Consider the following 21,063-nt stretch of genomic DNA (forward strand, 5'->3'; position numbering starts at 1 on the left):
AGTGTTGAGGTCTGGTTTGAGACATCAGTCTGGAAGACAAAATGTAGTTTTTTTGCTATAAAATGTTTTAGAAGCAAAAGCTATCTGACATTTGTTTTTCAGTCTGGTCCATATCAAAGGGCTGTAGCTTTTAAGGAATAATAAACCCTGTCTAGAGATTTATAATGCTGTCATTTTTTTTTTAGATTAAAACCTGCCCTGTGTTCAGTGCATTTATTTTTCAGAACTATGCATGATAACCAGGTCTCACAATAGTCAATGGGAGTTCAGCTATTAATTTCAGTAGATGTAGGTTATTTCCTGGTATAGTTTACTTGACATGCAATTATATTTATTTTAGATACAGAAATGTCCAGATGTTTATGGAGGTGCCTGTTGCTCCAGCACTGAGCAGACTTATAGCCTCAGACACAACCTACTTAGCTGGGTAGAAGACTAGAGAAGCACAGTCCTGTGGTCAGAAGTGTCACTGTAGAAGTTCAATTCTACCATATGCGCCCAGGGCAGCCTACGGCAGAAGTGCTGTGCATGGGTTTAGCACAATGGATTCCTTGCTTTCTATATAATTTGTGTAGGGCTAATTCAGTTCTGTGCAGCAGTGACAGTGTATATTTAGATAGCAAGGGAAAATGCACGATCACGTTCGTTCTGTCAGCTTTCAGCTCAATACCCATCAGCGCATCCTGTTAAAGGAGAGGAAATTGCCCCGTGAAATGAAAAACTCCAGATTATTTTACTGTCAGGGCAGGTTTTTTGGTTTTTTTTGGTCAAACAAGACTAACAGATATACCTCAAAATGAGGAAGTTTTGTCTTGGAATTTCTGTTCAAGATATATGGACTATTTATCTAGATATAATTGTCATGTGTGTAATTCAAGATCTCCTGTTTAATTTTGAATGGCCACCTACTTTAACATTTGCTTTCCTTGTTCTTCTTCTTGATCTTTGGCCAGGAGCCAACACTACTAATAAAATATCTCTGACATTTGTAGAGTGAGATCACAGACCTCAAAGTGTTTTCCAAGGTTGAATCTAGATCATCACTTCCATCTTCTGTAAGGGAAACCTGTTTCACGGTGGGACGTGTGCAACTGAATAATGCAGGAGGCCAGGTACAGGGATGGGGGACAGAAACCCAGTCCCTGCATTCCAGCTCAGTTTTCTCTTTGCTAGATCAAAGCGCTTAGATCTAGCTATCTGCTTCAGAGTGAGTGGGAAGGAAAGGTTATTTTTGCATAGTCTGAGTCACTCATGCTAATTAATTTTTCATAATGTGGCTTTCTTGTGTGGGTCTTTCTGTACCTGCTTAATGTTGCACTGTTTTTTGTTCCAGAAATCAAACCTATCATTAGCTCCCTGACGAACACTTGAATTTGTGCTTTGCTATTTGGTGTTTCAATTTGCAGTTCCTAGGGAAAAAAAAAATAAAAAAAAAATAAAGTGAAATCTCATATAAAGGCATATATCCATCTACTTTTTGGCATCTTGTTACATGCAGATAAACAAGAGCTGTTGATTTTTTGAGTTTGTAGTGTTGGCTGGAGTTACGAAGCCAATGGGAAGAGTCAAGTGAATGTGTGCAGAGCTGAGATTGCCAGTGCACCTTGGTGGTAAACTGGCTCCAGTTTGGACCAAACTTCAAGGTTCAATCCTTCCCTCTTCTACACTCTTCATTTACACCAGCATAGCTATTGTCTGGCTTTTCCCTACGTACTGACTTAACTGAGTTGTATTTGTGAGTTTCCTGGTACGGTCCTTGGCTCCCTTAATTAATTCTGTGGGATTAGTTGCTGCTGTTAAAGCATGTCCTCTGAAACACGGTGGAAGCTGTGGTGTAGGTTTTGGGGCAGGTTTATTAAAAATAAAATAAAGAAAGCTCTTTTGGGTGCACTGGGGTGTCCATGTGTCTCGCCTGCGTGTTTGGTTGCCGCCTTTAACGTTCCCCACTCTCTGCCCTTTCAGACTGTGACGCCATGGGGAACGCGGAGAGCCAGAGCGTGGAGCACGCCTTCTACGGGGACAAGCATGCCAGCCTGGGCCGCAAGCACACTTCCCGCTCGCTTCGCCTCTCCAATAAAGCCTCTCGCCGGACGCGACACGCTTCTTCTGGAAAAATTATCCATCGTAACTCGGAAGTGAGCACCCGCTCCAGCAGCACCCCCAGCATCCCCCAGTCCCTCGCGGAGAATGGCCTGGAGCCCTTCGCCCAGGAGGCCAACCTAGATGACTTTGGAAGCCCCATCTGGGTGGACCGTGTGGACATGGGCCTGCGGCCCGTTTCCTACCACACTGACTCCTCTGTCACCCCCAGCGTGGACAGCAGCACTGTCCTCACTGCTGCTTCCGTCCAGAGCATGCCCGACTCGGAAGAGAGCAGGCTTTATGGGGACGAGCCACCGTTCCTGGCAGAGGGCGATGGGAGGTCACATCGATACGCAGCCAACGGGACAAACTTCATGGAGACAGCCAGCTTCAAGAAGAAGCGCTCCAAATCGGCTGACATCTGGCGTGAAGACAGCCTGGAGTTTTCACTTTCCGACCTCAGCCAGGAGCATTTAACGAGCAACGAGGAAATCCTGGGCTTGACCGAGGAGAAGGATGCTGAGGCCACTCAGGGGACAGAGACGAGTGACTGGTCGCCTGCCAGCGTGCCAGCTCTATGAGTGACTTGTATTCCCCCAAAACCCCGAGCGCTACCGTCAATGGCAGCTCGCGAAATGCCTTTGGAGGGTATTGCCGGAATTTAGTGTCCGACATCCCAGATATAGGGAGCCATAAGATGGTATCGGTTACTGCTGAGGATACGCCTTCCTACAGTAATTACAATACTCTGCCCTGTAGGAAATCCCACTGTCTTTCTGAAGGGGCCACCAACCCACAAATTAGCCATAGTAACAGCATGCAAGGCAGAAGGGCGAAAACTACTCAGGTAAGGCAGTTTTATTTTATGTAAAATGGAATTGTGTGGCATTGCTAAGCTGTGTCTGTAGATAACGATATTCCAGGTTTTTCCAGGCTCTCGTTTCCTTCAAAACCCCCTTTCCAAGAAGAGGGCTGTGTCCAGAAGAGAGATGAACTATACGAGCCTCCAGAGCTGCCTTGTTCCCATCACTGTTCCCTTCCTTATCTGCAGCTGTGTTTGGGCCTTTTCCACTCTTCACTGCCTCTGGAAAAGATAAATCTGTATTTGCCAGCTAAAGATTTTCCTGCGTGTTTTGCTGTGCTGATGGTGCCTTTTTACCCAGGGTAGCTGCCAAAACTGATCACTCCACTCTGGGAGCTTGTGCGCGTTGGTTATGTCTCCCCTTGCTGCCCTCCCTGCCCCATCGCCCTCCCCTGCCTGCACACATGCAAGCACTCCTTGGCTCTCAGGGCTGGAAGCAAAGTTCACATCTGTGCAAAACATCACCCAGAGACAGTTCTGTTCCCTTGCAGGAGACTGCCAGTCCTGCAAGCTGCTGTGCTCACCCGCTGTGAACTGAAAAATGATGGGGGATGTATGGAGAAGATGCTGCTTCTCCTAGCCAGGGAGGACGTCATATCCTTCATCCTTTAACAGACAGCACAGAGCCAAGATGAGCTTTTCTGCCTGGTGCCCCTCCTAGCCTCCGATCACCCATCCTGTGGCCTTTGCTTTGAGGGCTGCTGTTGGATCTTTATTATGTTTTGCCCTGCTTTTCTTGGCTGTGTTCTGCCTGATCAAGTTACACAGCACCACCTTTCACTGCAAACAGTAATTGTACTTACAGTTAAGTGGCATACTGCTCTTAAGGGGAACAAGCAGCTACAAATCCTGCCCACCTGTACAAGCCGTGTGTGGCATACACATTGCAGGCATAGCGCATGTACTTTAAGTTCATTTGGTTAGCGTGCTGAACCTTTTCAGAGCAGTGGTCCAGCTGCCTAATGGAAGAGGCTGTCTGCGGCGTTTTTTACATGCGCTATTTTCTAGCTGTGGGCACTGGCTCAGAAACATGTCCAGGGGACACAGACAGAACAATCTGACGGTGCAAGTTAGAGCTATGTGCCAAATTGCATGCTTTGGCAGCTTCCCTGATTTTATTACATGGTTTCTCCTGCATATGCCATGCCCACACCGCGTGACCCAGAAAAAGAAAAAAGCAGCATATTGCATCAAGGTCAGAGGCCAGCAGGCTCACATCCTGCTGCTGGGCTGAGCTGTTGGCAGGACACCAGAGTTAGAGATACCAGGCTGGGCAGCGTAAGTCTGGCAGGTTGCAGGGTTCTGCAGAGGAGGTATGGGGCTGCAGAGCTGTGGAGGGCTGTTGGAGAGTGAGAGATGCATGTCCCCCCCTCATCGGCTGGCACTGACTTGTGAGAGCTGATGGGAAGGGATTGCTGAGTGACTTAGTGGCTCTGCTTGGTCTGTGGAGATATGCTGCTTCTAAATATAAAAATGACATGCTAAACCAGATGCTGCAGCGTCCCGCAACAACAGCTTTGTAATTCAAAATCAGCTCTTTATTTTTGGAGGTATTTTCACAGTGTGACCGTAAAAACCCTTTGGTGCTCCATCAAGGCAGTGCAGGATAAAAAGCAAGAGAACAACAAGAAGCAAAAAAAAAGGATGTTATTTGGCAGCCTTGAACGTAACAGCTTTCATGAAGATTGTAAGGTGTAACTGCTGCCTCCAGCCCTCTTTCAAGTATATTTAAGAAGAAGAGAACAGTGACGCTGGTGAACAGCGAAGCACTCGTTTCTCTTCTTGGTGTCTATCTTGGCATTAGAAAAATTCCTTTGAGGCACTTAGTGAAAGTCACGAGTTGGTGTAGCATTTTGCAAGGCCTCAGCTATGCCCAGGGAAATCACTTTGGGGAGCTGGTTTCACTAGATGTAGATTCACTCTTGGAGATGGTGGCCATAAGGAGTCTCGGCAGTGATTATTACCGTTTATAAATTCAACAAAATTAAAGCTTTGGGAAGGTCAAAATTCCTTCTAACTCTTTAATCCTAGCAGCATACAGTAAGTGTAAGACACTTGTCACCAGTGAACTTCTCATGTTAGCCCAAGCCTACCTTTAGCAAGCTTAGGGAAATGACTATCATTATGTATTCAATAGGCAGAGTGAAAACTAAGTCTGAATTTGCACACAAAGTAAAAGGACTAGTTCCTTGGGGAACCTGATTAGATGGTTTTGGATGGGGTGAGAGGAGGGAAGCTACCAGCCTGTCTTGGTATCAGGTACCCAGTCTGATAATACCTCAGCACTTTGTACATCTTTACTGAACGCCCCTGGTGTGAAGTGGAATGTGATGGTTACCCTACTTGAGATGGTGGAAGCTGAGATGTAGAGCTGGTGGCCTTACTGCTTTGCTGTTAATGTTCTTCGTGGCACTGTGTTGGCCTGTGCCAGCTGGTACTTCATCACAGTTTGGGGAATTTTGTTTCCCTCTGTCCTTCCCAGTCTTTCAACACTTTCTCAATGGGCTTCACACTCTTGATGATCACCTTGAGCATTGCCCCAGAGCCTGCCATACATGTCTGTATGCTGTAAAACATTTCATTCTATAAAAACAATTTAGTGGACTGAGGCAAAATTTTCACTTTTTTTTCCCAGCCTGTTGAACTGCTTCCCCCCATCCTGATCCCACAAAATAATAGTTATGTCTTAGGGCCACAGGGGCACCACACAAAGGTAACCCAGGGCCAAGTGCAATGTGGTGTTGGACACAGTTTTCCCTCTTGACCTCCAGGCCAGTGAACTGTCACTGTCCCTGTGTTAAACCATGCAGAGGTAGCTCACTTGTTCAAAGTCACCTAATTGAGCCTCATAGCCAGGAGTGAGATTTCTGCCCAGATCACTGTTCTCACCAGAATATGGTTTTGTTTGCCAGTGGGGTTTTTTCAGTTTTTTGGAAAGTCATAGCTGGGATATTTGCATGATTTTTTTAGTCTCACCTGCTCTGGGGCTAGAAATACTAAAGGGTCCTGATGGCCACTTGTTGGTAGCTTTTGACTAGTCTAGTTCCCAAAATTCGTTCTGAAAGCAGGAGATGCTGAGCGCAGGGTAAGTCTGAGACCGCGGCAATAGGCTTGTGCCCTTGTGTTTGATTCCTGAATCCAGCCCCTGTTACATGTATGTCCAGCTATATGTACATTGTTGTATTTCCTGTACAGGCTAAATTGATTAGAAGTTGTCAGTGGCTGTAATTTTTGTGGTGTACTGACCACTGCTACTGGGAAAATGCATCCTTGAATGTATTGCAGAAAGGAGATGCCAGAATCACAGGTGTATGTATTCTGTTATAATGCCTTATCCATGGGTTCTTTACCAGTACATGGTTTACATTAAAGAAAAAGAAAAGAAAATCTCTCCCTTCCAAACTTAAACCTTAAATTGAACTGTGGGAGTCACTTTCCACTAATTGAGAAGGAGAGCTTTTTAATACTGGAGAGACAATTATATTCAATATGCACAAGCGATTAATATTCACAGGGTGGCTTTGGGGCACCCACGCAGCAGTTCCGTTTTTTGTAACATTTTAACATTAAGGGTTCAGATCTGCTGAAGCGAGGCTTCCCAGAGAGCTCTGCTGGGATCCTGGTTGGCTTTTGAACCTGATGTGATGTGGGTGGAAAAAGCTTAATTGGCTGACATTTTCACCCATTTTTGCTTGACAGGAGACAAGCTCCGGTTGGATACACCTTGTACAGACTGTGGGTTGTGAGATCCCCAGGATCCTACAACCTGCTTGTCGGGATCCAGATTTTGTGAAACGGCCCTGATGTGTCCTGCTTGCAGCTAAACATCTGGCTGCAGGAGACTCCTTCCTCCTCCCCCCTCCTCCTCCTCCTGCTCCTGGTGGATGTTCAGAGAGAGCTGTAACCACATGCTCCCCTGCTGTTATGAGCCCTAATTAAAGTTTCAGGAGAGGAATTAGGGAATGGATACCTTGAGGTATGGTTTTGTGCCACTTCCAAGCCCACTTTATTCCATGTCCCCCCTCTCTGCATAATTTCTGACTGCTCTTTTCTCTAGACCATGAAATGGGGGTATACAGCCTTGCATAGGGCATGAACCTCTTTTGATGTTTCAAACTCGGCCACAGAGGTAGTCAGGTGAAGCCATCCTGCATGTGCAGAAGATGTGTGGTCACACAGCAGAATCTGCTTGCCAGGCCGTGGTGCCAGCAGCGTATCTGTTCATTGGTGTCTGTTCCGGATCGGCATGAACTAGCCTGACCTGATGCTGGCTCTGGCCCTGCAGGTCCCGCTCCTCCCCCTCTGGTGTTCACGATGGTCAACATGGTGATGGCAGTGTCCACCAAAGCTGGAGATGACCTCCATGAGTTTCCAGTGCTGGTGTTTGCTTTGTAGAGAAGGCATTAGGAGTAGTCCCTGGGAGGTGTGAAGCTGTGTGGACTGTCTTTTCTGGGGGAGCGATAGTGTTTTATAAGCAGTACTTAGAGCATGGTGTGACTCCTGTGGGCATTAAAATCCAGGGAGGCACAATGGCCAAGGTGTTTCCACATGGTCAGCCACTCATGTATGAGAAGGGTGACTCGTTCCTCTCTGAGCTTTATAGCCCAGCCTGTGATTTCTTCTGGAAAACTCAATTCCAAACCAAGCGTTACAATGGTGCAGTCCAGGTTTTTTATGTAACTTTTGAGAAGGAGGAGCAAGAAGATGTCCCTCAGCTCTGAATGAAAAGCAAAGGTTTTTTACCCTGTCTTCAGTCCAGTGTTTGTTGTGAAGCTGAGCAGGGGGAGAGTGAAGGAGCTTCCTGCCCAACTGACTTGGAAACCGCATCTCCTTCAGCGCCAGCCCCAGACTATGTCCTTGGCGCGTTAAATCCCCTTTTGTCCAATTTTCAAGTTTTTTACTATTTTTAGGCCTCTGTAGGTATCCTGAAGGAATTTGGGCTCTCAAACCTTTAAAAAGAAATCCTATATAAAAAAAAATTTGCAGAATATGCAGGGGATGAAACCAAGGCTTTTGTGGGAATTAGATCAGGATGTACACAGAAACCAGTCTAAAAATAGAATATCTTTCCAATCAATATTATTTTTTTACTATCTCAGGGAATTTTGTAACAGGTTTTAGTGTTTCATTACATTCTGTAGGATGACTAAACTCCAGAGACGTGATACTTGTTTTTACGTTGTGTAAAACTTTTTTCACAAATTCTTTTTTGACATACAGGATATAACCTAAAAATATAAAAGGACCATACTGGGTCAGTCACATGAAAGCACCAGCCGGTCCAGTTCCTTGTTCCTCAAATACCAAGTGCTCAGGAAAAGAAAGAAATGAGGAGAGTACGGGGTGAACTTTCCTTTAGGGCATTCTTTCCGATCCCAGAAAATTAGTGATTTGAGTCTTCCTGAGCAAGGAATGCATCCAAGAGTGTTGGGTTGACCTGTCCCCCATGAATTCTCTTTTCTGAAATAATTTTCTCCTTCTGGCTTCCACTGCATCCTGTTCACTCTCTGCATAACACTTGTGACCTTACAGCCTGCTCTGATAGCCCTCCTCAGTCATTGCTTTTCCAGGCAGAGTATCTTCAGCAGCTGAAGCTCTCCTCCTGTTAAAGTAATTCTGTACATCTCAGTCTGTAGTCTGGAAAACATAGCTATTTTCAACCTAAATACGATTTTTAGTCAGATTGACCCAGACCTTTAATCCTAGTCATTTCAGTCCAGGTGGAATCGAGGAAAGAAATAAAGACAAAGTAGTCTATTGTTAAATTCTAATTAATGACACAAAGTTTAGTAAGTGTCTAAAAGTAAGATGTTACTGGTTCTCTGCATCTCACTGATTTGAGCCCCTGTTCATGCAGTCCTGTAGTGCCTTTCAGAATGAGGTCAATCCAAGGTCTTGAATACAGCCTGAGCCATGCTTTGAATATCCAAAAGCTGGAGATCCTCAAGTTGGATGGTTTGGCTTGGGTGACTCAAGGGGTTGAATCCCACTAGAGAATACCGGTCAGCCAGTCACTTTGCTGAGCCTCCAGGCAAACAACCCTATTAAAAGCGAACATTTCTGTTTTTAGCTGCAGGGGACCTCAAGTTAAAGGAAGGGTTAACCACTCATTTTGCTGGCAGACCAAGCTTGCACCAGCATAAACTGCTTTTGAATCCACATCTTGGGTCCTGCTGGCTGCCAGTGCTGGGGCAGGCAGCAGCCAGTGTGGCAGTTCTCAGTGGGTCTGAATGACCAGACCCATTTAATGGCTGGACCAAATGAGCTGTTTATAGCCTGGCTAACTGGAAGCAATTCAGCATGAGCCTAGAGGAAAGTTTGAATTATAGGGCTTCAGACCCAAACTCAGAGGTCTTCCCTGCTCTGTTGCCGGACTGACCTTCCCAGATGGATGAGATTAGATCAGGTATTACCTATTCAGGATATTTTAAAGCAAAAAGCAGTCATTCCCTTCAGAGCACACAACTCTGCCCCAATATTGTCAGGGAAAGGAGCATGTGAAAATGAGTGTTTTGGTCTCTGCTGGCAAATATTTTGATACCCTTTGGAAGATCTTAATTTGTTTTTCTTCCTTTGCTCTTGGTATGAAGCCAATGGAAAACAAATCAGCAGTCCTCATATCTGATCTAGCTCCATTCAGGCATGGTTTTTTTTGAACAGTAGGACTTTGTAATTTATACGTCTGAAGTGCTTGTACCATTGGCAATATTTGTATTCTCTGTAAAGCTATATACACTGCATGTTTTTAGTTTCAAGTACTTTCCACTTAAAAGTCACAGACAGGTTGCCCCAGCTGCTTGTTTGCTGGGCTGTGCTTACTTAGATGGATGCAATTTGCTGTAGCGATCCTTTCCAGTGAAGTGTTCCATTGAAACGCTTCTTTTCAGAGACCTTCAGCATGTGATCCTGTGTGACTAATCATCATCCCAGATGGCAGACATTTCCCTGCTCCCTTAATTTAGGTGATTGTTCAGGTGAACACCTCCCAGATGATATGTTTTGATTTCAAGCTGCTATTATAGCAGCTTTCCCCCTTCCCCACTTTTGCTCCCTCTGTTACATTTCTCAGGAAGAATTGCCTCTTCTTGGCACTGGGCGAACAAAAAGTAACCTAACCGTGTATTTTACTTCAAGGATTTGTTTAGGCATGTTGCCATTTGTTTAACTCGAGCACAGTTAGGCTGCTTGCGTTAGTTTATGGTTAGCTCAATTGCTCTAGAAACTTTCTACATCTGGGTGGTCCATTGGGATGAAAGCAAGGTAGGTTTTGGGGAGTCCCCAGCGTATCATTTGGGAACAGAGGGATTAAACACTGCAGCGCTCAAAAACTGAGACTTCCTGCCACTGCTGGCGACAGAAAGCGGGTGTCCACCCCAGATCTGTGCAGGTGTTGGAAGCTGTGTGCAGGGACCACACTGCAAGAGGCTTTACTGGATTATGGGTTGATTCTCGTTCATGCTATTTTATCCTTTAGCACCCCTCAAAAGTTAGTGCTAAAGCCAGGGAAAAGCGGGTGTGCTCAGGTTCCATGGTGGAGCTTCATGCTGTTTCCTGCTGCAGGCCCTGTAGTCTTTTGTGCATTCTCTCACAGGCTTGGATTTCTCTCATATAATTAAAATCAAAATTAAAATATCCTCCCTCTTCCCTTTACCCAGTACTTTAGCTTTTAGGGATGCAAAACTGGCTTTCTGAATATGAACAGATCACAAACAGATGCTGCAACCGTCCTGAGTCAGTGAAGAGCTCTGCACAGTATCTTGGAAAGAAGGGTAAAGCTCTCCCATGTATTTCCCTGCAGCTTTATGGAGGACAGTTTAATTTTCAACAGTTTCTATCTCACAGCTGACAAGTCCTCCAGGGCTGTACTTTCCTGACTGCTGCAGGAGTCCCTGTCGATCCACAGTTTGCCTTTAAGGCATCTAAGTCAGCTGCAGAAACCAAGCTCCTTGGGGATACATAGTGGTCTACAGAGGTAATCTTTCCGGAAGGGCCCACATACTAGCCGGAAAATGTCTGGGGAGTCAGTGAACCAAAAATGTTCCCAACCCCTGTGTTAGAGGCACCAAGCTAATGTGATAGCTTAACACGAAGTGAAGTAGCCATGTGTATTACTGAGGTAACAGCTATATATATCAGTCAGAGTTGCTTGCAAAGGAAATGGAGTTGATGGATGCTTGATACATTGCTGTTTGCTACCCTCCTGTCCCACCATAGCAAAGCGGATACGTATCTCCTTCCTGTATTTGAACATCTTCTGGGTGCCCAGTACTGGCACCCAGTACCTTGTCTGTCTTTCAAAAAAAGTGCCAAATTACACTGTACAGCATTCACCAAGACAAGTTCACAAAGGAATTCTGGAACCAAAATCCATTTAAGTCTATGCCTTAAGACTTTCCCAGGGATTTTTGCCCAGAAACCTGTGACTGATTCATCATTTCAAAATAAGAGTTAAGCTTACTGCTAGGAGAAATATCTAGAGGTCTGGACTAGTACCTTTTTCATCAAGGGTAAATTTGATGTCAAAGGTGGCTTGTAACTGTACCTCACTAGACTTGGAAGCCCTCCTAGGAGGCATAAACAAGACCCAACCGATCCAACAGAAAACTGTAGTTGGCTCATGTTGGTTTGTGGCTGTCAGCTTAGTTCTCCAAAGCCTGCTGTAAATCCAGTGCATCCTGGCTAGTTCTCCTCTAGTGCTGTCCTGCTGCATGCAGGCCTGTAGATACCTTCAAAACCTTCTTTCATATCAACTCCCAGCATCTGTTTGAGGGGCTTTGCTGCGGTGGCAAATCTCCTTCATGTTATTATTATAATCCCTCTGACTTTACCGTGAGTTATGTGGACATGATTCAGTATGTTTGTAACAGTTTTCAAAACTATTCCTCCCAGACGGAACGAGCTATGGAGTTGCTTTTGTGTCTCTCCATTGCAGGTGTAAAACCATTTCTCTCAGTCAGGTTTCAATTGCAATTTATAATTTATCTTTGCTTCTTGGAATGTTTTGACTCTTTTCAAGATAGATAAATCTTCTGATGTATTTATCACCAGGTGTTAAAGTTACTCTGGAGAAGGGATTTTATTTTGATTTGGAGCAAATCGTACCTTAACAGACCACCTTGACCATCAATTGATGGTTGAGTCAGTACTGAAAAGAAAGGAAATACACTTATCAGGCTAATCTTTTTCTATATAGGTGCTTCAAAGAGACACCAAGCACATAAAAGCATGCAAACCGTCAGTCTGCTTACCCATCTATTCAAAATGTATTCTGTGGTGCTTGCCTAACTGGTGACCAGACAGGTTATGTGCAATTTCAGGATGTTGCTGAATGTGAACACCTTATTGCTCTGTTGCTAAACAGGATGGGGAACAGAGGAGTTGTGTTCTCTTGGTGGGGGCCCCTTCCAAGGAAGAATCCCACTCAGTTGCCTTTTACTAATGAGTACTTTCAATATAGTAGTTAATTTAGAAAGAAGTATTATCCACAGAAGGAACTATTTATTTTATTTTCTTACTAAATCAGTCCCATGTGCCCAAAGTGCTCATGAATCATTGCTGTCAGTCAAGCAGGAGAAAGTGATTCAACAAGCTATTTTAATAGTGCCTGTAACAGTGCTGTTGGTGGGAAATTTGATAGGTGCATTATTATTGCAAGTGCTCTGAATGTGACCAGTCACGAGCTGGAGACTTGGGTGAGGCTTATCCCATCCAGTGGTCTTTTGCTAGCAGAGGCTAGTACCAAATGTCTTCAGCAAGGGGACAAAGACACTTGGAACCTGCCACAAAACTTTTGGCTGATCCTCACTAGCTGAAGGTAGACATTTTTTCTAAAGCAAAAGGGGTTTTTCTGTGTATCTTCTAAATCTAGCAAGATTTTTAGCGGTATGAGTATCACGTGAATATCCAAAAGCTACAGGACCAAGTACATTAGATTGGTGTAGCTTGCATTACAGTTTTATTCCCCACTGGCTTGCTTTGCATGAAACCCAGTGCTCACGTGAGGAAAAAAGGTATATTTAAGTGGGTTGCTAATACCTTCACTAATACTTTTCCCAACTGGTTCGTCAGTTAAATTATTATCTGCATTTGATGGGGCTGTGATAATTCCATTTCATTACGCTTGAATGCTGTTAGGGCTGTTGTGGCTGTCCTGGCACGTGGCCTGCGTGCTGGGCCTGGCTGTGTTCTTGTTGGTAACAACAGCACCATTCAGTCTGTCTCTGGTTTCTTACTCTGTGGCGCATCTCTCTGGTGTGGGGTGTTCCACCTTTCCCTACATTGCTGGCTCCTGAACCTCTTTTCATAAACCCTGGGCATTTACAACCGATATACTAGCACTGCTAGTGTAAGAAACAGTGCCACTCCTCTGGCACCTTCAGGAGCGGCAGGGATCCCAAATCCTGGAAGAAGCTATGCTACTACTTACTGCCTCCCCATCAAGGCACTTGCATAGTGCAGCACAGTCGCTAGAGGCTGTTTAGTTCCCTTCTTCAGCCAGTGGTCTTTATGCAGCTTTCTCCCTGCTTACCATTGAACAATCTTACATTGAAGGGACAAAGCCCCCTGTTTATTCAGTTTGTTGTCTCTATGGTCTAAGACCTGCTGTGTTTGCAAAATACCAAGAACTGATATTCCCACGACTTCCCCCATCTCTCTTTCTTGGAGGAAATATGCTTTCTTTTCTTTGCTACATGCTTTCTACGTGGTGTGACCAATTTAATGATTTCCACCTCCCTCTTGCTTTGCCCTCTTGTCCTCTCAGGCCAAAAGCTAGGGTAACACCAGTGGGAAGGCTAAGAGGAGCAGAACAGATTTTAGTTCCAGTCTTGCATTTGTTTCCTGGGATGGTCTCTCCAGGCAAAAATATTCCTCCGTGTGAAGACAGCTGCCTGCCAGCCTGAAAATACAAAGCACAAGATACCTGGTGAGGTGCAAAATATCAAGTGCAGTGTCCCAAGTCTTGCACAGAGCTGAATGAAAGTTTTGGGGTTTTTAACCGGTGAAATAAAACAGAGCCCCTTGATGACAGCAATTACAAGTCCAGAGTAATGTGCTGGTGATTTGTTATAAAGTGTGTGTAATGTCCAAAACGGCAGGCTTCAGAAACATGCATTCTGCAGTCTTCAGCTGTCATCCAGCTCCCACAACGTGCCTGGCACATGCCATCAGCATCCTGGTGGAGAGGTGCAGAGATGCTGGGCAAGAGTCAGAGGGGTGAAGGCTGATCTGTGTCTGTAGTTCACTCTTGGCCTCAAGAGTCTTTGCCTGGGAAATCCTCCTGCCAGGGACTGAAATGCCTGTTTTATTAGCAAGCCTCTGTGGCACATCCCATCACGGTAATAAGTCTTCCTTGGAGGACAGAGGTGTTGCTGTCACCCACAGGGTTCTTTGAGAAACTGAGCAGAAAAGGTGAGTAATTTTTAAATAGCTCTCATCAAGCTTACGCAGTGTTTGCTTCGCATCTGGGCATTACCCGCTGGTGGCCATGTCAGTAGGTACTTTGAAGGCTGGAGTCCAAAGCTAGGGACACGTGTATCCACATTGATCTCATCAGCGTGGAGCTGTGCTGCTCATGGTGCGGGTTGGGATGCTTAACTTGCAGTATCCTCATTTGAAAATTTGCAGGATTAGTTCTGTGCCCCCAGTGATGTGTTCTTCAGACCCTGCTATGGTTTGTTGCTTGGCTTGGGAGTGCTACCCCTTGGGCCTCAGCACATTTCTGTGGAAGCACAGTACTAAACCTCTGTACTTTCTGCTAAACTCCTAATTGAATGCGCTTCAGTGTGTAGATTATAGCACTGCAGGACATCCAAAGCAGATGCTGGCTGCTTCTTGAGAGCTTTTCATACTCTCTGATGAGAACAAGCTGACATTGCAGCAGAACTCAGAAGTCAGGGACTGGTGCAATGAAAGCTCTTAACCTTACTAACCCTGAGACCAATCTTCTCATACAGCAGACTTCCGAAAGTGCTAAACTCACTCAATGCTACGTTTCATAATTCATGAGCGTGAACAATATTAGCGGGCTGTAGGTTTTGTAGGTTTTGAACTGTTTTGACCTCTGTGTGCTCGGACACTCCTCCTACCAAAGGGCTTGCATCGGTTGGCAAGAAGTCTTTGATATAGGATATTTAAGAGAGCAAAAGGGAGTGCAGGGAGCAGAGGGAGATCAGGGTATGCTGAAAAGATCTTTTGACTCATCCAGCCTATCACTTGCATTGTGGTAAAGATTATAAAGGTGCTTGCAAAATGTGCTACAATTTAAGCTCATGAGCATATATAACATTGATTCTGAGTTTTCCATCCTTGCATTTTTTTATAACTAGTAAGCAGTTATGCCCACATATCAGTTATGGAGTATACTCCCCATTTATGGTCAGGGAAACTGAGACAATTACTGCTGTGTCTCATGAAGGTTACATGAGAAGGCTGAGCATGAGCAACCTTGAGAGCCTGCATTGCAGTGCTGTGCTTGAACGTCTCAGGGTGCACTTCTGTTTTTGAAAAAATGCTCCATCTGCTAAAAAGCAAATGGCGAAATTAAAAATCCTATCCCCCTCAAGTTGGTGGTCTGTTTTAGTAGCTCTTTATTTTTTAAAAAAGACTAATTCTAGTTAAAGCATGAGATATGCTCCCTAAAAGTTACATCTGCCAGAATTTTGAAATTGACTCTAAACTTTTTGTATTGCATGGATAAAAATGAAGACAGATTGTATACATATTAAATTGTTAACCTAAAATAAAAATCTCAAAACCTCAAATGGTTTCTGTTTCCACCATTACGTAATGTTCACTGCAGAATGCAGATTTGTTTATGCTATATGAGTGGCACACTTTTTCCCTTTGAAAAAATTATGGAGGAAGAAGGCCCCAGAAAACAACTGCAAACACCAGTCATGCTATGGGAATAACTGTCCCAGTGAATGCGGGGGAGCTGGTTCAGTTCTTTGGCGCTCCAGTTTTACACTGGTGTAGTTGTGTTGGCAGAAAGGCAGTGCCTCGGGCATGTGAGCATCGAGCAGCCGCGCCAGTCCTGGCTCTGTGACACACAGGGTCTCAGATGGAGCGCTGTCATCAGAAGTTGCACCATCCAGCTTTTTGTGATGGAGTACAAAAACTCACTCACAGCAGTGTTTTGTAAACATTGGTTTCTGAGCAGCACCAGTTCCCCTCTCCAGATATCCCTCCTTTTCAGTGCTGCAAGAAATGGGAAGGTAGTTAACTTCCAAAAAACAAGTGTATTGCAACAGAAGGAAAAAACGTGTTGTTGTGAAAACTGCTCTGTACGGGTAGATTACTGCACTTACAGGAAACTGTGCTCAGCTCATTCACAAGCGGTGGGAGTAGAGGAATATTGGCCTGTCCAGATTAACTTGTCTATCACTACATGTTGCATTAAATAACCACACTGACTAGTTTAACTGTACTTATTGAGTGAGGAAGGAAGAAGTTATTCTTCCAGCTGGACTCCAAGTCTCCCTTGAGAGGTAGCGTTAGTAAAGAATGATCCCATCCATTACAGATTAATGCCTTAAAAGTTAGTCAAATTCAGCAACACCCCTTGCCTCCCCCTAGGCTTTCTTTATCCAGCTCTTGCTCCACAGGAGGAAGGTTTCAAACAGAGCTTGGTGGAGGGTTTCTCAGTTTCTGCAGAGCTGCTCTTGGATGCATAGAAAACTGGTGCTTGAACCAACACCTAGAAGCTTGTTTTCTCTCAAAATAAGTACTGCATTCTGACACCCCTTGTCAGAGACTTCTCATTTCTTTTAAAACTTGTAACTCGAGCACCAGCTGCTCTTTCAGAAGAGGTAGAGGCTGAAACCCGTGTTGGTTTGGCGGTATTTCTCACCTCTTTGCATCTTCTTCCCTGTCTTCCTTTTCTCCCGAATATCTAACATGAGATATTTGTCCCCACTTACAAGATTTGGCCTTTATTTGTTCTCCTGCAAAAACTGCCACAGATGCCTTTGGATGTTGAGGTGGTAGTGGTTACCCCCTTTGGGCACTAGCCTTGTTGCAGGGGGCAGGCTGAGCCACTAAGCCTTTGAAACCTGAATTCGGTTATGTTGTTTCCTGTCTTGCTCAAGCCAGCCATATTCTTGTCTCTTCTGATCCTTCAACTGCAAGTTCCTGGGGACCAGGAAGGGTCTTGTGTTGCGGTGTTTTGGCAGGGTCTATCACTGTGAGATTTGGCAGGGGATATCACGTGGTCCATCGCTAGGGTTTGTGATGTGGAAGTGACACAAAACAGAAAAAAATCTTCAATACATTAACTTCTTAGGCAAAAAAAAAAGTACCTTTTTAGTTATATAATTTGCAAATTACAATCTTGGGATGTCTAAAATGTATCTTCAACTGTAGGTGTGAATGTACAATATCAATGTTTTCTTTTCAAAATGCATAGATTGGTAGCTGCTTTTCTTGACACTGCCAGTTTTTGCTACCATATGTTCTCCTTTTGCAGAACCTTTAGCACTGTTAGCTTGATGTAAACAGATGATGCTGCATCTTATATTCCAAAATGTAGACTGTAGAGGCACCACCTGAAATCCTGCGTGTGTGACTGGTCTTCCCTAAACTGTGCTGGAAGTTCTGCCTACCCCGCCTTTTCTTCCAGTTGTTGGTCATCAGAAGAAAAAGAGATGAGGAATTTCCAGTGCTAGGCAAAATGGGGGTGTGAAGAAATGTGGTGCCATCTGGGCGTTTTGGGTTTTGTTGCTGTCTTCAGAAGGCCAGGCTCAGCCAGGCTCTTCATCTCACCCTGTGTCTTGTCTCTCTTGCAACTAGGATGTCAACGCAGGCGAGGGGAGCGAGTTCACCGACAGTGGGATCGAGGGAGCAGCCACTGACACCGACCTCCTTTCTAGACGCTCCAATGCTACCAACTCAAGTTACTCCCCGACGACCAGTCGGGCTTTCATCGGCAGCGACAGCGGGAGCAGCTCGACAGGCGACGGGCTTCGCCAGGGGGTGTATGAGAACTTCCGTCGGGAGCTGGAGATGAGCACCACCAACAGTGAGAACCTGGAGGAGGCCGGCTCTGCCCTCAGTGATGAGCAGAGCAGTGGCACCCTTAGCTCCCCAGGGCAGTCTGACATCCTCCTGACGGCTGCCCAGGGCACGGTACGGAAAGCTGGCGCTCTGGCAGTGAAAAACTTCCTGGTGCACAAAAAGAACAAGAAAGTGGAGTCGGCCACCCGCAGGAAATGGAAGCACTACTGGGTTTCTCTGAAAGGTACAGAGCAAGCGTGCAAGGGTTCATCCAGATGCATGTCTGTGGTGTCCGTTGTGTATTGCTGCAGATGAAGAAGCCAATAGCCTAGACTCAACAAAAGCTGCCGTGAGCTTCGTGAGGAAGTGGTCCTGATGTTTTTCAGAGGAGTTTTGTTTGATGGTTGTTCATGTGCTCACATTGTGGCATGCGGGTAGTCAAACCCATGCGACTGTGCTGCACTGAAGTGGGGTTCACACCTTGCTTCAAGTCCTGCTGGCGTTATCTGGGGTGGCTTCTCTTAAGCACTGGGTGTTTCCTTTAAGCAGCATGTCTATGGCTTGCTGACAAACTAAACACCTGCGTGCAGCTACAGGCACGTGACAGTGGGAGTTTTCTAGTGATGATGGTGGCTGCTGACATGCATTCAGGCAGGGGCTCCATCTTTGTGTGCATTCATCTTGAGCTTAGCGCCATTGGCCTCTCCGTCTCCAAGATGGGCTTTAAAAGCAAACACACCCAGTGAGTTGCAACATGTTCGAGGTGTGGACAGGAAGCAGTGGTGTGGTCATCAAGGCTGGTTTGTGACTTGGGAGATGCTGGCTCTGGCTGTGTCACCCAACTTGCAGTGGGCAGCCCTTGGCTCCCAGTTGCCCTGCCAGCCTCCTTGGCTTCTGAATTTTTTCAGTTTTGCTAGGACGGTGCTCCAGCCCCATTTGGTGTCTGAGTGCTTCTAAATGCACATAAATGTTAACGGAGCAGTGAAACTTAAGAGCCGGCCTCCTAAAGTAACCTCCAATTAATTTTCACGTGGTTGCATCAGCAGTAAAACGGGAAGCAGCGCTTTCAGGGTTTTGGGACTGGCCTTGCTCTCCTCAGCTGTGACGGGGCTCTCTGTGAGCCAGGGGAGGCAGAGCCCCATCTCCTGCTGTAGGTGGGGTTACTGAAAAGTTCAGTACAGTTAAAGTCCTGTTCTGCCTGCAGAGTGCTTTTTTTTAGGGCACTATTTTTTTTTAAAATTTGTAGCACTATCTTAAAACCAACGGCAGAGTTAGGGCCAACTCTTCCTTGGGGTGGTTGGAGAGATTGGGGAAATGAAAGAGGAGAGAGGCGGGGCTCAAGGGTAGGGGGGAGCCCTAATCTCCTGGGAGGGGGCCCTGTGGCAGGAAGGTCTTGCTGTGAGGAGCAGGCAAACAAAGGGCCATCTGGGAGGAAAAAGGGGAAGGATGAGCACGGAGGCAATGTTATTTTGAAGTGCTTTGACTCAAGTGGAGTATTTGCTCCTTAGATTGCTGTGCCTTAATAATGTTAGTATTTAAACGAGGCTTTGAAGTTGATAGCTGCTATTGTTTGGCTGCAAATAGTTTTCTGAGAGGCTGGGTAACAGAGCATCCCTTTGCACCGAGAGGGCTAGTGGCAGTTTTAGTTTAGAACAGCTGTAGATAATGTGGGTAGGCGGGAGAGGAGACCCTTTTTTGGAGTTTCCTAAGTTGCAGTTGTGCTATACCTTCGTCCCCCTCCCCCTCCGAGAATTGTAAAGGTTATTTTGTAAAACCAAGCAGGTTGTTTGCTGTCCCCAGCTAAAATGCATTTTTGGTCATATCACTGTGAGTCAGAGCTGAAACGTTACAGTGGAATAAGGATTTGGTTTATGCTTTTTGTTTGTTTGTTTGTTTGTTGGCTTTTTTTTGTATATCAGTCTTTCAGCAAGCACAGCCCATTCCAGTCCATTTTTCTTCCAGTTACTTATCTGCATGCAGTAATTAAATCACTTGATCTTTGCCTTGCAGGGACTGTAGCAGCTAGCCGCTGCAGGAGGCTGAGGCAGAGGTTTGCCTGGGGGACTGTCTGCTCGCGGCTCACAGCTGTCCAGCACTGCCTGGGGGCACACACTCTCATGCCTACATCTTCCTTTTGGTCCCCTCAGTGGGATGGGGTAGCTGCAGAGGACTCTCACTATGGGACTTAACAATGATGTTTCTCATCTGGGGCTGTGTTTTACTGACCATGACTTTCTCAACTCGTGTCTGCAGCTCTGTTTTAGCAATCCTAAGGCAAACAAAATGGCCCACTTATGGATGGCTTGATGTACGATGCGGTTCGTGGTGTGCCCCCATGGCATGGAAACCACCACCTTGTTGGGCTGAAAACTGGGCTGCTGCTGGTGCTCTCTGCTGTGGGGCTGAAAACCTGAACAAGCCCTGGCAAATCCTTCCTCATCCCTGTGACAGCTTTGTGGATGATTTATAGTCCCAAGTATTAGCGCTGAATATATGCAGGGCAGCCGTTGTGTTTACACGTGTTGCTTGCTAATATGTGATTGTCTCTTGTAGGATGCACACTGTTTTTTTATGAGACCGATGGCAGATCTGGCATTGACCATAACAGCATCCCAAAGCACGCTGTCTGGGTGGAAAACAGCATAGTCCAAGCGGTGCCTGAACACCCCAAGAAGGACTTTGTCTTCTGTCTCAGCAACTCCCTTGGGGATGCTTTCCTCTTTCAGGTTGGTCTGATTTGAGGGTTTTACAAAGTTTTTCTCTTTTTCTCTCTCTGACCAAGGAGGAAATCTTAGCTCTGGTTGAAATCAGTGGAAAAATCCTGCTGACTCCAGTAGGTTTGGGATTTTCTTCTGGCAGCGCTAGAGGAAAGACGTGGTGTCTTAGGTAAATGCCACTCGAGAGATGTATGTGAATCCCTGTCAGATCTGCTGTTTTGATTGCCTGGCCAGACCCTCTTTGTGTAGATGGTTGGGACAAAGTAAGAAATAAGAAATATTCTTACAGTCACGTAAAAACTGGGAATTTTGCATGGTTTGATAGTGTGCTTGTAACACACAGACCAGGCCAGTTACCATATAGGACATTCAGTAGTGCATGAAATCATAGAATCATGGAATCATTAAGGT

At 45.5% G+C, this 21,063-nt stretch overlaps 1 protein-coding gene across 1 annotated transcript; it reads left to right on the forward strand.

Moving 5' to 3' along the window:
• Window positions 1–1,973: 1,973 nt before the first annotated feature.
• On the forward strand, window positions 1,974–20,661 carry LOC104463002 (T-lymphoma invasion and metastasis-inducing protein 1-like; the record flags this gene model as incomplete). The annotated part of the gene is given in 4 exon segments (XM_010075172.1): window positions 1,974–2,628; window positions 2,631–2,929; window positions 17,732–18,179; window positions 20,489–20,661. Coding segments are annotated over 4 exon segments (1,575 nt in total), but the record flags the coding sequence as incomplete, so codon positions are not given.
• Window positions 20,662–21,063: the final 402 nt, after the last annotated feature.

Source organism: Pterocles gutturalis, unplaced genomic scaffold, assembly GCF_000699245.1.
Source record: "Pterocles gutturalis isolate BGI_N339 unplaced genomic scaffold, ASM69924v1 scaffold10577, whole genome shotgun sequence".
NCBI classification, from domain to species: domain Eukaryota; kingdom Metazoa; phylum Chordata; class Aves; order Pterocliformes; family Pteroclidae; genus Pterocles; species Pterocles gutturalis.